This window comes from Oncorhynchus mykiss, chromosome 24, assembly GCF_013265735.2.
Source record: "Oncorhynchus mykiss isolate Arlee chromosome 24, USDA_OmykA_1.1, whole genome shotgun sequence".
Lineage (NCBI taxonomy): Eukaryota > Metazoa > Chordata > Actinopteri > Salmoniformes > Salmonidae > Oncorhynchus > Oncorhynchus mykiss.
The window spans coordinates 35,453,254-35,468,764 of record NC_048588.1 but is presented as its reverse complement, the minus strand read 5'-3'; the positions used below and the strand labels follow the sequence as shown (position 1 = coordinate 35,468,764).

Here is a 15,511-nt window from a genome sequence, read left to right as displayed (position 1 = left end):
GTGGGCCTGGGAGGGCATAGGCCCACCCACTTGGGAGCCAATAATAAATCGTTTTTTTCCCCCACAAAATGGCTTTATTACAGAGAGAAATACTCCTCTGTTTCATCAGCTGTCCAGGTGGCTGCTCTCAGAAAACCCCGCAGGTGAAGAAGCCGGATGTGGCGGTCGTGGGTAGGCGTGGTTACACGTGGTCTGCTGTTGTGAGACCAGTTGGACGTACTGCCAAATTCTCTAAAACAATGTTGGAAACGGTAGAGAAATGAACATTACATTCTCTGGCAACAGCTCTGGTGGAGATTCCTGCTGCCAGTTTATTATAAAAACCATAAAATTGCCCGTGAGAATTTATTTGTTTTGAGTCTGTTTTGAAAGTCACTGGTAAAGCACATTGCACAATCTCACTGACAAGGCGTTCCGTGAATTTAGACCCCAACCGCACAGAACTGGGAAGCTGGAGAGAGCTGGCGTGCGATGGGCCACTGCCTGTAGGGCGGCTGTAAATCATTAGAGTTGGACTATGAGAGGAATGTTTTTTTTTCCACACACTTTCTTCTGGTTATGTCATGGACAAATATTAAATTCATTAAAACAGTAAATGTTGATTTCAGATATGCCCTCCCGGGCCCACCCATGTCTAGCCTAGCTTAGTCTACAAACAAATAGTGTTTTTTTAGGCTGCTTTTGTGGGCAGATTGTCATTCACTGTAGGTATAACTCTTATTCACAGAGCCATTGGATAAAAATGGCCCAATGCTGCCCAAATGCTTTTTCTAAACACAATAAGGCTCGCACATGATACAGTTTTGGAAATATTTAAAACTTAACTTCAATAAAAACAATACATATTTTTTCTAATGTAAAAGACACACTTGGGGCGGTAGGGTAGCCTAGTGGTTAGAGCGTTGGACTAGTAACCGGAAGGTTGTAAGTTCAAACCCCCGAGCTGACAAGGTACAAATCTGTCATTCTGCCCCTGAACAAGGCAGTCATTGAAAATAAGAATTTGTTCTTAACTGACTTGCCTTGTTAAATAAAGATAAAATAAAACACTTAGGAAAGTTGCACATTGGCTGTAGTTTGAGTTTGAGAAACACATGTGATCCAGATGGAAAATGTGGAAAGGAATTGTCAATGGAAATGAGAGGGACCTTTGCAAAACTGAGCACATTTGAAAGATTATTTTCTCGCTTATATGAAAGTTAAGTTTCAAAGGTTTACAAATCAGTATCGTTAGCGATGATCAATAACATTTTAAACGTTAAAACAGAGCGTCGGGATTGTAGTTCACACGGAGCCAGCTGTCCTGCATATACCATCAGCTGAGAACCCAAGTCAGAGACAGGCTATGAGCCACCTTGGGCTCTCCAGAGCTAATGTAGGTCTAGCCTACTGTATTAAAAAAAAAACATATTGGATAATATTTATCACTCAGAAGTCTTGAGTTACCACTGTCATTGGAATCTGTGTAGGAAAAGTTGTGCACGTATGTATTAGTAGAAACAAGTGTTCTACTCTCGACTTCTTGTCGTCTACTGTGGCTGTACTCTATAGAACCACAGGGTGGCGCTAAATCACTGAACTTTTTTTACATTTTGAACTAAGTCCCACACTTCCCTTTACAAAACTTGTCCCAAATGTAAATCATTTTTTTGTCCGTATGGACGCTGTGATTTTGTTGACTATATTCCTACATTATTTAGGACGTTTTCTTTTCCCTTGGAATGTTTTATAGCCTCCCTTAGCTTTAGTTTACAAGTCCAAGACGGTCGAGTTGTAGTACACATGACGTCAGGTGAACTTGGGATGGCTTCTGTGCTGTTCGGCACTCCTCCTCTCTGTCCCAGTCCTCTCCTCCTGAACACTCAACCCGGGTCACTCGGGTACTACCCAACAAAACACAGGACTTTGAGATACTCTGAAAACAGCCGACGGTCGCCGGATTACTGATAAGACAACTCTTTTTGTTGTTGTTGCACAAAGGAATAGTTTACCTCAAGCATAAATAAGCTGTCAAAACAACAAGAAAACGTTGTCTAGTCCATTGAGAAGTCCAGGACACAGGCACCATGACCAGTCAGTAGAAAGGTACGTCTGTCTTGTCCCTCACGGGGCTACTAGAAGACACGCTCGCCGTGGGAACCGCTCTTTTACAGGTCAATGTGGAAACTGTTTCTCTCTCTTTCTGTGGCTACTTGGTTACACGAGCCAGCCTACTTCTCTGCAAAGACAACGTGTGTTGTCTGAACATGTTCTGCTGCATAGCTCTTAACCGTGACTCCTCCAGAGCGTTATAATTCAGAGTAAACCTTCCTCCGCTGTCTGCATGCCTGTCTGTCAGTCCTCTGCTGTATCAGGGATCTGTTGTCTGATCTGATCGGTACTATTCATGGATATTAGGCTATTGGTGCAGTGGTAAAGGAACGACCCAGGCCCTGATCATGACTTATAAGGTCCATTACACTAAGAATCATTAGAGGAATGCGTCTTCTTCAAGGGGAAGTTTTGTCCACATCTCCCACCGCTCGGGCTGAACATTAACATGCATGTCTGGCGGTACTGTTTTGGACGCATATCAGCGAAAAATCATTTACATTAACAAAACATAACAAAGGGTTATTAAATTGATACACACATTGATACGTTTAGGGTTAGTGTTTCCACACGGACATATATCCATGTTACAGCGCTTGTTTATGGAAAACAGATGGAAGAGGAGGCGATCGATCACCTGTGTTAATTAGCTATCTAGCAAGCACCAAACACCTGTGTTAATTAGCTATCTAGCAAGCACCAAACACCTGTGTGTGTAATCATAACTGTGTAACTCAGGAATGTACTGGAAGTGTAGTTTCATGGGATGGAGGCTCCATAGCTGTATGGATCTGTAACTGATACAGTGTAGTTTAGTAGGATGGAGGCTGTATGGGTCTGTAACCACTACAGTGTAGTTTAGTAGGATGGAGGCTGTATGGGTCTGTAACTGCTACAGTGTAGTTTAGTAGGATGGAGGCTGTATGGGTCTAACTACTACAGTGTAGTTTAGTAGGATGGAGGCTCCATAGCTGTATGGGTCTGTAACTGCTACAGTGTAGTTTAGTAGGATGGAGGCTGTATGGGTCTAACTACTACAGTGTAGTTTAGTAGGATGGAGGCTCCATAGCTGTATGGGTCTGTAACTACTACAGTGTAGTTTAGTAGGATGGAGGCTGTATGGATCTGTAACTACTACAGTGTAGTTTAGTAGGATGGAGGCTGTATGGATCTGTAACTACTACAGTGTAGTTTAGTAGGATGGAGGCTGTATGGATCTGTAACTACTACAGTGTAGTTTAGTAGGATGGAGGCTGTATGGATCTGTAACTACTACAGTGTAGTTTAGTAGGATGGAGGCTGTATGGATCTGTAACTACTACAGTGTAGTTTAGTAGGATGGAGGCTGTATGGATCTGTAACTACTACAGTGTAGTTTAGTAGGATGGAGGCTCAATACCTGTATGGGTCTAACTACTACAGTGTAGTTTAGTAGGATGGAGGCATCTGTAACTGCTACAGTGTAGTTTAGTAGGATGGAGGCTGTATGGATCTGTAACTACTACAGTGTAGTTTAGTAGGATGGAGGCTGTATGGGTCTAACTACTACAGTGTAGTTTAGTAGGATGGAGGCTGTATGGATCTGTAACTACTACAGTGTAGTTTAGTAGGATGGAGGCTGTATGGATCTGTAACTACTACAGTGTAGTTTAGTAGGATGGAGGCTGTATGGGTCTGTAACTACTACAGTGTAGTTTAGTAGGATGGAGGCTGTATGGGTCTAACTACTACAGTGTAGTTTAGTAGGATGGAGGCTGTATGGGTCTAACTACTACAGTGTAGTTTAGTAGGATGGAGGCTGTATGGGTCTGTAACTACTACAGTGTAGTTTAGTAGGATGGAGGCTGTATGGATCTGTAACTACTACAGTGTAGTTTAGTAGGATGGAGGCTGTATGGGTCTAACTACTACAGTGTAGTTTAGTAGGATGGAGGCTGTATGGATCTGTAACTACTACAGTGTAGTTTAGTAGGATGGAGGCTGTATGGGTCTAACTACTACAGTGTAGTTTAGTAGGATGGAGGCTGTATGGGTCTAACTACTACAGTGTAGTTTAGTAGGATGGAGGCTGTATGGGTCTGTAACTACTACAGTGTAGTTTAGTAGGATGGAGGCTGTATGGATCTGTAACTACTACAGTGTAGTTTAGTAGGATGGAGGCTGTATGGGTCTGTAACTACTACAGTGTAGTTTAGTAGGATGGAGGCTGTATGGATCTGTAACTACTACAGTGTAGTTTAGTAGGATGGAGGCTGTATGGGTCTAACTACTACAGTGTAGTTTAGTAGGATGGAGGCTGTATGGATCTGTAACTACTACAGTGTAGTTTAGTAGGATGGAGGCTGTATGGGTCTAACTACTACAGTGTAGTTTAGTAGGATGGAGGCTGTATGGGTCTAACTACTACAGTGTAGTTTAGTAGGATGGAGGCTGTATGGATCTGTAACTACTACAGTGTAGTTTAGTAGGATGTAGGCTGTATGGGTCTAACTACTACAGTGTAGTTTAGTAGGATGGAGGCTGTATGGGTCTGTAACTACTACAGTGTAGTTTAGTAGGATGGAGGCTCCATAGCTAAATGACTGACAACTGTCTGGAGAAGGCAGAATGACTGACGACTGTAGAGAGGAGGCAGAATGACTGAGAACTGCAGGGAGAAGGCAGAATGACTGACGACTGTCTGGAGAAGGCAGGATGACAGACAACTGCAGGGAGAAGGCAGGATGACAGAACTGTAGGGAGAAGGCAGAATGACAGACAACTGTAGAGTGAAGGCAGAATGACTGACGACTGTAGGGAGAAGGCAGAATGACTGACGACTGTAGGGAGAAGGCAGAATGACAGAACTGTAGGGAGAAGGCAGAATGACAGAACTGTAGGGAGAAGGCAGAATGACAGGACTGTAGGGAGAAGGCAGAATGACAGAACTGTAGGGAGAAGGCAGAATGACAGGACTGTAGGGAGAAGGCAGAATGACAGACAACTGTAGAGTGGAGGCTGTATGGATCTGTAACTACTACAGTGTAGTTTAGTAGGATGGAGGCTGTATGGGTCTAACTACTACAGTGTAGTTTAGTAGGATGGAGGCTGTATGGGTCTAACTACTACAGTGTAGTTTAGTAGGATGGAGGCTGTATGGATCTGTAACTACTACAGTGTAGTTTAGTAGGATGGAGGCTGTATGGGTCTAACTACTACAGTGTAGTTTAGTAGGATGGAGGCTGTATGGATCTGTAACTACTACAGTGTAGTTTAGTAGGATGGAGGCTGTATGGGTCTAACTACTACAGTGTAGTTTAGTAGGATGGAGGCTGTATGGGTCTAACTACTACAGTGTAGTTTAGTAGGATGGAGGCTGTATGGATCTGTAACTACTACAGTGTAGTTTAGTAGGATGTAGGCTGTATGGGTCTAACTACTACAGTGTAGTTTAGTAGGATGGAGGCTGTATGGGTCTGTAACTACTACAGTGTAGTTTAGTAGGATGGAGGCTCCATAGCTAAATGACTGACAACTGTCTGGAGAAGGCAGAATGACTGACGACTGTAGAGAGGAGGCAGAATGACTGAGAACTGCAGGGAGAAGGCAGAATGACTGACGACTGTCTGGAGAAGGCAGGATGACAGACAACTGCAGGGAGAAGGCAGGATGACAGAACTGTAGGGAGAAGGCAGAATGACAGACAACTGTAGAGTGAAGGCAGAATGACTGACGACTGTAGGGAGAAGGCAGAATGACAGAACTGTAGGGAGAAGGCAGAATGACTGACGACTGTAGGGAGAAGGCAGAATGACTGACGACTGTAGGGAGAAGGCAGAATGACAGAACTGTAGGGAGAAGGCAGAATGACAGGACTGTAGGGAGAAGGCAGAATGACAGAACTGTAGGGAGAAGGCAGAATGACAGACAACTGTAGAGTGAAGGCAGAATGACTGACAACTGTAGGGAGAAGGCAGAATGACAGACAACTGTAGAGTGAAGGCAGAATGACTGACAACTGTAGGGAGAAGGCAGAATGACAGACAACTGTAGAGTGAAGGCAGAATGACTGACAACTGTCTGGAGAAGGCAGAATGACTGACAACTGTAGGGAGAAGGCAGAATGACAGGACTGTAGGGAGAAGGCAGAATGACAGACAACTGTAGAGAGAAGGCAGAATGACAGACAACTGTAGAGTGAAGGCAGAATGACAGACAACTGTAGGGAGAAGGCAGAATGACAGACAACTGTAGAGTGAAGTCAGAATGACTGACGACTGTAGGGAGAAGGCAGAATGACAGACAACTGTAGAGTGAAGGCAGAATGACTGACAACTGTAGGGAGAAGGCAGAATGACAGACAACTGTAGAGTGAAGGCAGAATGACTGACAACTGTAGGGAGAAGGCAGAATGACAGACAACTGTAGAGTGAAGGCAGAATGACTGACAACTGTAGGGAGAAGGCAGAATGACTGACAACTGTAGGGAGAAGGCAGAATGACTGACGACTGTAGGGAGGAGGCAGAATGACTGACAACTGTAGGGAGAAGGCAGAATGACTGACAACTGTAGGGAGAAGGCAGAATGACTGACGACTGTCTGGAGAAGGCAGAATGACAGACAACTGTAGGGAGAAGGCAGAATGACTGACAACTGTAGGGAGAAGGCAGAATGACAGACAACTGTAGGGAGAAGGCAGAATGACTGACAACTGTAGGGAGAAGGCAGAATGACAGACAACTGTAGGGAGGAGGCAGAATGACTGACGACTGTAGGGAGAAGGCAGAATGACAGACAACTGTAGGGAGAAGGCAGAATGACTGACAACTGTAGAGAGGAGGCAGAATGACAGACAACTGTAGGGAGGAGGCAGAATGACTGACGACTGTAGAGAGAAGGCAGAATGACAGACAACTGTAGGGAGGAGGCAGAATGACAGACAACTGTATGGAGGAGGCAGAATGACTGACGACTGTAGAGAGGAGGCAGAATGACTGAGAACTGTTTGGAGAAGGCAGAATGACTGACAACTGTCTGGAGAAGGCAGAATGACTGACAACTGTTTGGAGAAGGCAGAATGACTGACAACTGTAGGGAGGAGGCAGAATGACTGACGACTGTAGAGAGGAGGCAGAATGACAGACAACTGTAGGGAGGAGGCAGAATGACTGACGACTGTAGAGAGAAGGCAGAATGACAGACAACTGTAGGGAGGAGGCAGAATGACAGACAACTGTAGGGAGGAGGCAGAATGACTGACGACTGTAGAGAGGAGGCAGAATGACTGAGAACTGTTTGGAGAAGGCAGAATGACTGACAACTGTCTGGAGAAGGCAGAATGACTGACAACTGTTTGGAGAAGGCAGAATGACTGACAACTGTAGGGAGGAGGCAGAATGACTGACGACTGTAGAGAGAAGGCAGAATGACTGAGAACTGTAGAGAGAAGGCAGAATGACTGACAACTGTCTGGAGAAGGCGGAATGACTGACAACTGTCTGGAGAAGGCAGAATGACTGACAACTGTCTGGAGAAGGCAGAATGACTGACAACTGTCTCGAGAAGGCAGAATGACAGACAACTGTAGGGAGAAGGCAGAATGACTGACGACTGTCGGGAGAAGGCAGAATGACTGACGACTGTCGGGAGAAGGCAGAATGACTGACGACTGTCGGGAGAAGGCAGAATGACTGACGACTGTCTGGAGAAGGCAGAATGACTGACAACTGTCTGGAGAAGGCAGAATGACTGACAACTGTCTGGAGAAGGCAGAATGACTGACAACTGTCTGGAGAAGGCAGAATGACTGACAACTGTCTGGAGAAGGCAGAATGACTGACAACTGTTGGGAGAAGGAAGAATGACTGACAACTGTCTGGAGAAGGCAGAATGACTGACAGCTGTCTGAAGAAAAGGCAGAATGACAGACAACTGTAGGGAGAAGGAAGAATGACTGATGACTGTCTGGAGAAGGCAGAATGACTGACGACTAGGGAGGAGGCAGAATGACTGACGACTGTCTGGAGAAGGCAGAATGACTGACAACTGTCTGGAGAAGGCAGAATGACTGACGACTAGGGAGGAGGCAGAATGACTGACGACTGTCTGGAGAAGGCAGAATGACTGACGACTGTCTGGAGAAGGCAGAATGACTGACGACTGTAGGGAGGAGGCAGAATGACTGACGACTGTAGGGAGGAGGCAGAATGACTGACAACTGTAGGGAGAAGGCAGAATGACTGACGACTGTAGGGAGGAGGCAGAATGACTGACGACTGTAGGGAGAAGGAAGAATGACTGACGACTGTCTGGAGAAGGCAGAATGGCCCAACTCGTGACCTCACAGACAGCCCTAACCAATGAAAAGTAAGGACTTTACTCTGCTCCCCCTCCCGCTTGGTTTTTGACCTCTCTCTTTGTGTTTACAACCAGGCATTATTGCAGTTCTCTGTGGGGTCGGGATGTTTGCACAGTGACCAGTCGTGTCGGACGAGACTCCAGCTCCACAGTGAGAAACAAAAGACAATCGTGATTGATGCGCCATGGAGGGCGGGAACGAAGTGGATCTGTCCAACAATAACATCAGTCCGCTGTGGAAGCGGCAATCAGCCAATCACACTGGTCCCAGCAAGCTAAAGGCCCGTCCCCTCAGCTACCAGATAGACAGACTCCACATGACTGACTTGCCCGTAGAGGACAACAAGTGCGGCTTTACCCTGAGCCAGCCTGCAGAGAGACTGGTGGCCACGCCGGGAGGAGGGACGGTCATTCTGAAGCACGTTCTCAACCAACCCACCAGGAGGACACGGGTTGTCAGGAGTATCAGCATTGGACATTTGGCCAAAGGACGTTTCTCCCTGTCCAAGTTCAAGTCGGAGGACAAGTTTTCGTCATTGGACAATAAGGCGCACCATGGTGGAAGTGCTGGTCAAATCGGTAACAAGGAGAAGGTGTGGTCAGACAAGCGGCCACGCGATGCCCTGAAGCGACTCTCCAGCCCGTTCACCCTCACCTCTCACAGAGACCAGATAGTGTTTGGAACAAGTTCCTCACTGCCGGACCGTGCCTCCTCCAGTCACCCCTCTCCCCCTGCCACCCCCAATAACAACCACCACCATAACCTGACCTCCTCTTCTTCCTATCACCCCTTAACCCCTCACCCTTCTCCCCCTAGTCTCCACACCCCTACCCCATCTCACAGCTCCACCTGCAGTATCTCCTCCCTCACCTCCACCTCCACCCCTTCTGACCCCCCCACACCCCGCAGCCCCTCCCCTGCTGACATGTCTGCCCCCTCCCTCTCTCCTCCTCCCTCCATTGTCCTCAGCACCCACAGTGCAGCTGCCCTGAAGATGGGCACACAGCAGCTGATCCCCAAAGGGCTGGCGTCCCTGAGCAAGGCCTCTCCTGCTGGGGTACAGAGCCAGGGCCTGGGGGGTCTGCTGGGCCTGGATCCTACCAAGCGGGCCCTACGAGCTGTCAGCATGGTGGAGACTGGATCCTTCTTCTCCACGGACGGAGGGGGAGAGGGGACAGACCAGGATGAGAGCCCTGGGAGTCTGAAAAGGGGGTTGAGGTCTACCTCATACAGGAGGGCAGTGGTGAGTGGAGTGGAAGTGGAAGTACCATCTGTAGACCCAAAAACCCATCTCTTGTCCCAGTCTGTAGACCCAAAGACCCATCTCCTGTCCCAGTCTGTACTCAAAGGACTACAGGAGGTCAAGGAGACACCGACCAGCCCTGGGAAGAAGAACAAGGTAGGAACAGATGTATTCGTTTCATTCTTTTTCAGGGAATTGTCATAATAGCGTTCTCTCCTTGCCTTGCCCGCTGTCTCTTACCTTACAGTCACAGTCACACAGTTTACTACCACTCATCTGCCTGAGGGATTCATGTTTGATTAACTGTTCTCCTGAAGTTCACGTCAGGGACCCAAGTCCACAGCTAGCTTGAAGTTGGAACATTGTCAGGAGACGTTTCTGTTGAAGTCAGGCTAATGATTGCAATACACACTCGCTCGCTCACTCACTTCACACACACACGCACACACACACACACTCTCTCTCTCTCTCCAGTCCACCTCTCTTTAATTAGGCGGGGTCAGGTTGACAGGTCAGTGCAGAGGTCAGGGGTCGAGCGCAGGTGACAGGTGTGGGTGGAGACGGATAGACGTGGGTTAATTCCAAGGCGTTGTTAAGGTAACCAACTTGGTACAACGATGTCATTCATAACCAGATTTGACTATTGAAGCATCATTTAGGATATTGTGATGACTATGCTCACAGTAACTGACCTAGTGACCAGTCTTATTTCTCAGTTCATCATGGTAATATAAGTCTGGCTCAGGGAGAGCTGATCCTAAGCCTGTTGTTAATAGTCGAAATGTCTTCTTGTCTCTCAGAGACCGGATAAGAAGCCAGGACTGATCACACAGAGGACTTTTGACAGGGAAGGTGAGTGTCACATCTCTGTCTCAGTCGTGTTTATCAACTCCTTATGACTTGTCATTTTCTGGCCACATGTTTGAGGTCTTGCTCTCAATTGGGGACTGTACTATTGTGATCCACCCTCAATCTGTCTGTCTGTCTGTCTGTCTATGGTGTGACCCAACCTGTCTGTCTGTGGTGTGACCCAACCTGTCTGTCTGTGGTGTGATCCAACCTGTCTGTCTGTGGTGTGACCCAACCTGTCTGTCTGTGGTGTGACCCAACTTGTCTGTCTGTGGTGTGACCCAACCTGTCTGTCTGTGGTGTGACCCAGAGGAGGAACTGTATCAGAACTACCAGGAGAAAGCTCTTCACAATGACTCTGATGAGGACCAGTCCAGAGAGCCCAAACCTGACGAGGGCATCGTGGTGCAGTACAGACCCATACGCACCTCGTGGAGCCAACTCAGTGTGGTGAGATGCACATTCACACACACAGACACAGTGGTGCTGTGCCTGTCTGCACATACAGTACAGAGACACACAGTGTCTGGTTGGGAGATGGAATGCCAGCGCTGGCCAGGATGTTGTCCCATCTGATCTGGCTTCAGTCCTGACCCATCCTCTACACTGTGTCTCTGTCTGTCTCTGTCTGTTTCTGTCTGTCTGTCTCTGTCTGTTTCTGTCTGTCTGTCTCTGTGTCTCTGTCTCTGTCTATCTGTCTCTGTCTGTTTCTGTCTATCTGTATCTTTGTCTCTGTCTGTTTCTGTCTGTCTGTGTCTGTGTCTCTGTCTCTGTCTGTTTCTGTCTGTCTGTCTCTGTGTCTCTGTCTCTGTGTCTCTGTCTATCTGTCTCTGTGTCTCTGTCTCTGTGTCTCTGTCTATCTGTCTCTTTGTCTCTGTCTGTTTATGTCTGTCTGTCTCTGTGTCTCTGTGTCTCTGTCTCTGTGTCTCTGTCTCTGTCTGTCTGTCTCTGTGTCTCTGTCTCTGTGTCTCTGTCTATCTGTCTCTTTGTCTCTGTCTGTTTCTGTCTGTCTGTCTCTGTGTCTCTGTCTCTGTGTCTCTGTCTCTGTCTGTTTCGGTTTCTGTCTGTCTGTGTCTCTGTCTCTCTCTGTCTGTTTCTGTCTATCTGTCTCTTTGTCTCTGTCTGTCTGTGTGTCTGTCTGTTTCTGGGGAGGGGCGAGAGAGAGAGAGAGAGAGAGAGAGAGAGAAAGAAGGAAAATGAGGGGAGGGGGAGGGGAAGTGGGAGAGGGAGGGAGAGAGCAGGAAAGGGGGAGGGGATGGGGGGAGGGGAGGGGGAGAGAGAAGGAGGGGGAGAGCAGGGAAGGGGGAGGGGAAGAGAGGAGGGGAGGGGGAGAGAGAAGGGGGGGAGAGCAGGGAAGTAGGAGGTGGAGAGAGCAGGGAAGGGGGAGGGGGAGAGAGAAGGGAAGAGAGGAGGGGGAGAGAGAAGGGAAGGGGGAGGGGAAGAGAGGAGGGGGAGAGAGAAGGGAAGGGGGAGGGGAAGAGAGTAGGGGGAGGGAGCAGGGAGAAAGATCTGGGCCAGCAGACTAGGAGCACCACCCGGCACGGCGCCAGCCTGCTGGTAATCACCAGGGAGTCTTCTCAATGGAAAAATGTTAAATACGTTTCCCCTAGAGAGCAGCGTGACGACTCCGATCATGACATCATGTAATGCAGTGTGGGCCCAGGATGGTAGGATAGAGGGAGGGAGAGAAAGGAGGGGGACCACTGCTGTTTTCCACTTAGGTGTTCTGTTCTCCTTGTTGATGTTTACTCTTATCTGGAGCAGCTTAATTAAGATGGTATGTCAGGAGGGAGGGCGGGAGGGAGGGGGAGAGGGAGGGAGAGAGAGACAGAGATGCACAGATAGACATGGAGACATTGTTTCTGATGTTGCTCTGTAGACGGTAGAGGACACTTAGTTCTGATAGCGATATTCACACTGATCCAGTTGTTCCCAGTGTGTAGTAAAGGGAGGTGATAGTGATATTCACACTGATCCAGTTGTTCCCAGTGTGTAGTAAAGGGAGGTGATAGTGATATTCACACTGATCCAGTTGTTCCCAGTGTGTAGTAACGGGAGGTGATAGTGATATTCACACTGATCCAGTTGTTCCCAGTGTGTAGTAAAGGGAGGTGATAGTGATATTCACACTGATCCAGTTGTTCCCAGTGTGTAGTAAAGGGAGGTGAAAGTGATATTCACACTGATCCAGTTGTTCCCAGTGTGTAGTAAAGGGAGGTGATAGTGATATTCACACTGATCCAGTTGTTCCCAGTGTGTAGTAAAGGGAGGAGGGGAAGTAAGGGAGGATACAGAGGTAGACAATACCACTAATCTGTCCCTGTCCTGTCCCTGTCCTGTCCCTTTCCCTGCCATGTCCCTATCCTGTCCCTGTCCCTGTCCCTTTCCCTGTCCTGTCCCTGTCCTGTCCCTTTCCCTGTCCTGTCCCCGTCCCTTTCCCTGTCCTGTCCCTTTCCCTGTCCAGTCCCTATCCTGTCCCTATCCTGTCCCTGTCCTGTCCCTGTCCTGTCCTGTCCCTTTCCCTGTCCTGTCCCCGTCCCTTTCCCTGTCCTGTCCCTGTCCTGTCTTGTGAACAGGGCAGGCTGTAGTGGTTTATAGTAGTTAGATGTTCAGCTGTTTACACTGTGAACAGGGCAGGCTGTAGTGGTTTATAGTACTAGATAACTAACTAGATACTAAATTAACAAACCATATGCAGAACAGCAGAGCATTTTGTACATTTTAGAAAGTTAACTTAATGGTTACAAGATATCAACACCAGGTTTGTGGGTTCGATTCCCGTAGGGGACCAGTACGAACTTATATGAAAATGTATGTGATTACTACGGTAAGTCTCTCTGGATAAGAGGCTCTGCAAAATAAAGTTTCCTGTAACATATGTAGGGTAGGACTGTTCTCTGTTTCCTAGAAGTTTCTAGTTTCCAGTAACATCTGTAGGGTAGGACTGTTCTCTGTTTCCTAGAAGTTTCTTGTTTCCAGTAACATCTGTAGGGTAGGACTGTTCTCTGTTTCCTAGAAGTTTCTTGTTTCCAGTAACATCTGTAGGGTAGGACTGTTCTCTGTTTCCTAGAAGTTTCCAGTAACATCTGTAGGGTAGGACTATTCTCTGTTTCCTAGAAGTTTCTAGTTTCCAGTAACATCTGTAGGGTAGGACTATTCTGTTTCCTAGAAGTTTCTAGTTTCCAGTAACATCTGTAGGGTAGGACTGTTCTCTGTTTCCTAGAAGTTTCTAGTTTCCAGTAACATCTGTAGGGTAGGACTGTTCTCTGTTTCCTAGAAGTTTCTAGTTTCCAGTAACATCTGTAGGGTAGGACTGTTCTCTGTTTCCTAGAAGTTTCCAGTAACATCTGTAGGGTAGGACTGTTCTCTGTTTCCTAGAAGTGTCTAGTTTCCAGTAACATATGTAGGGTAGGACTATTCTGTTTCCTAGAAGTTTCTAGTTTCCAGTAACATCTGTAGGGTAGGACTGTTCTCTGTTTCCTAGAAGTGTCTAGTTTCCAGTAACATCTGTAGGGTAGGACTGTTCTCTGTTTCCTAGAAGTTTCTAGTTTCCAGTAACATCTGTAGGGTAGGACTGTTATCTGTTTCCTAGAAGTTTCTTGTTTCCAGTAACATCTGTAGGGTAGGACTGTTATCTGTTTCCTAGAAGTTTCTAGTTTCCAGTAACATCTGTAGGGTAGGACTGTTCTCTGTTTCCTAGAAGTTTCTTGTTTCCAGTAACATCTGTAGGGTAGGACTGTTCTGTTTCCTAGAAGTTTCCAGTAACATCTGTAGGGTAGGACTGTTCTCTGTTTCCTAGAAGTTTCTTGTTTCCAGTAACATCTGTAGGGTAGGACTGTTCTCTGTTTCCTAGAAGTGTCTAGTTTCCAGTAACATCTGTAGGGTAGGACTATTCTGTTTCCTAGAAGTTTCCAGTAACATCTTAGGGTAGGACTATTCTGTTTCCTAGAAGTTTCTAGTTTCCAGTAACATATGTAGGGTAGGACTATTCTGTTTCCTAGAATTTCTAGTTTCCAGTAACATATGTAGGGTAGGAATGTTCTCTGTTTCCTAGAAGTTTCCAGTAACATCTGTAGGGTAGGACTGTTCTCTGTTTCCTAGAAGTTTCTAGTTTCCAGTAACATCTGTAGGGTAGGACTATTCTGTTTCCTAGAAGTTTCCAGTAACATATGTAGGGTAGGAATGTTCTCTGTTTCCTAGAAGTTTCCAGTAACAGTAGGGACAGGAGGAAGTGGTATATATCTAAGATTGTTGACACCATACTCTTGGATGAGAGGTTTAACCCCCCCCCCCCCTGGTTAAGGATAGGACAGGGGAGGGTAAGATGATGCCTACAGCCAACCTCTTACCCCAAGCACTCCCTGTTGACTGAAAACCGAGTTTCGGTTGTCACAGTTACACCTGTCTCTCTGTGTTCTCAGGGAAAGTCCAAAAGCAGGGCGAAGTTCAGTTGTCGTGGCAGGAAGGTGTTTACTAGGACACTAAAGACGTGCGAGGCCGTAGAGACAGTAGATACATAGCAGTTGATTGCCCTTATTAAAGGGAATTTGTCTTGCAAATTAAAAGAAGCTTGGCAAGCTTTTGTGTGTGTGTGTGTGCGTGCGTGCGTGCGTGCGTGGAAGCCACTGATATTGTCCCAACCTGTCAGGAACACAAAGATGGCTCCTTTGTGTGCCCCTAGTCTGGATGTGTAAGGTCTCCATTAGGGTTGTTACGACAGCAGTATCGTGATACTCAGAGTTATCAAGGACAAAACATGAGGCAGACTACATTTCCTGAGGAGAACAGTCCTGACGTTACAAACAAACAAACCTGATGTCGTCACCCAGAAACCTGTGTATTTTCCCTAAACCACACCACACTGTTACATACAGTAGGTTTTAAACAACCAAAGGTTTAGACCAGCCTTGTATTTTCCATAGAAAATCAGGTATGGTAGTATCACCATGCTGGTATAGTGACAACCCCAGTCCCTGGTGGCAAAGGTCCC

General features: G+C 47.0%; 1 protein-coding gene across 2 annotated transcripts in view; it reads left to right on the top strand.

Annotated features, from left to right (window-relative positions):
* The first annotated feature begins 1,529 nt into the window (after nt 1–1,529).
* The window catches only part of LOC110503240 (rho guanine nucleotide exchange factor 26), an 81,445-nt gene continuing 67,463 nt past the window's right edge, over nt 1,530–15,511 (top strand). Inside the window, exons 1-4 of one of the 2 annotated variants that reach the window (XM_036961332.1) lie at nt 1,530–2,085; nt 8,504–9,828; nt 10,473–10,524; nt 10,832–10,971. In XM_036961332.1, coding sequence (XP_036817227.1) covers nt 8,614–9,828; nt 10,473–10,524; nt 10,832–10,971 — 1,407 coding nt within the window. In that variant the 5' untranslated portion in view covers nt 1,530–2,085; nt 8,504–8,613. Of the gene's footprint in view, nt 2,154–8,503; nt 9,829–10,472; nt 10,525–10,831; nt 10,972–15,511 lie in introns of both variants that reach the window. The other variant, XM_036961333.1, reaches the window with a different exon arrangement.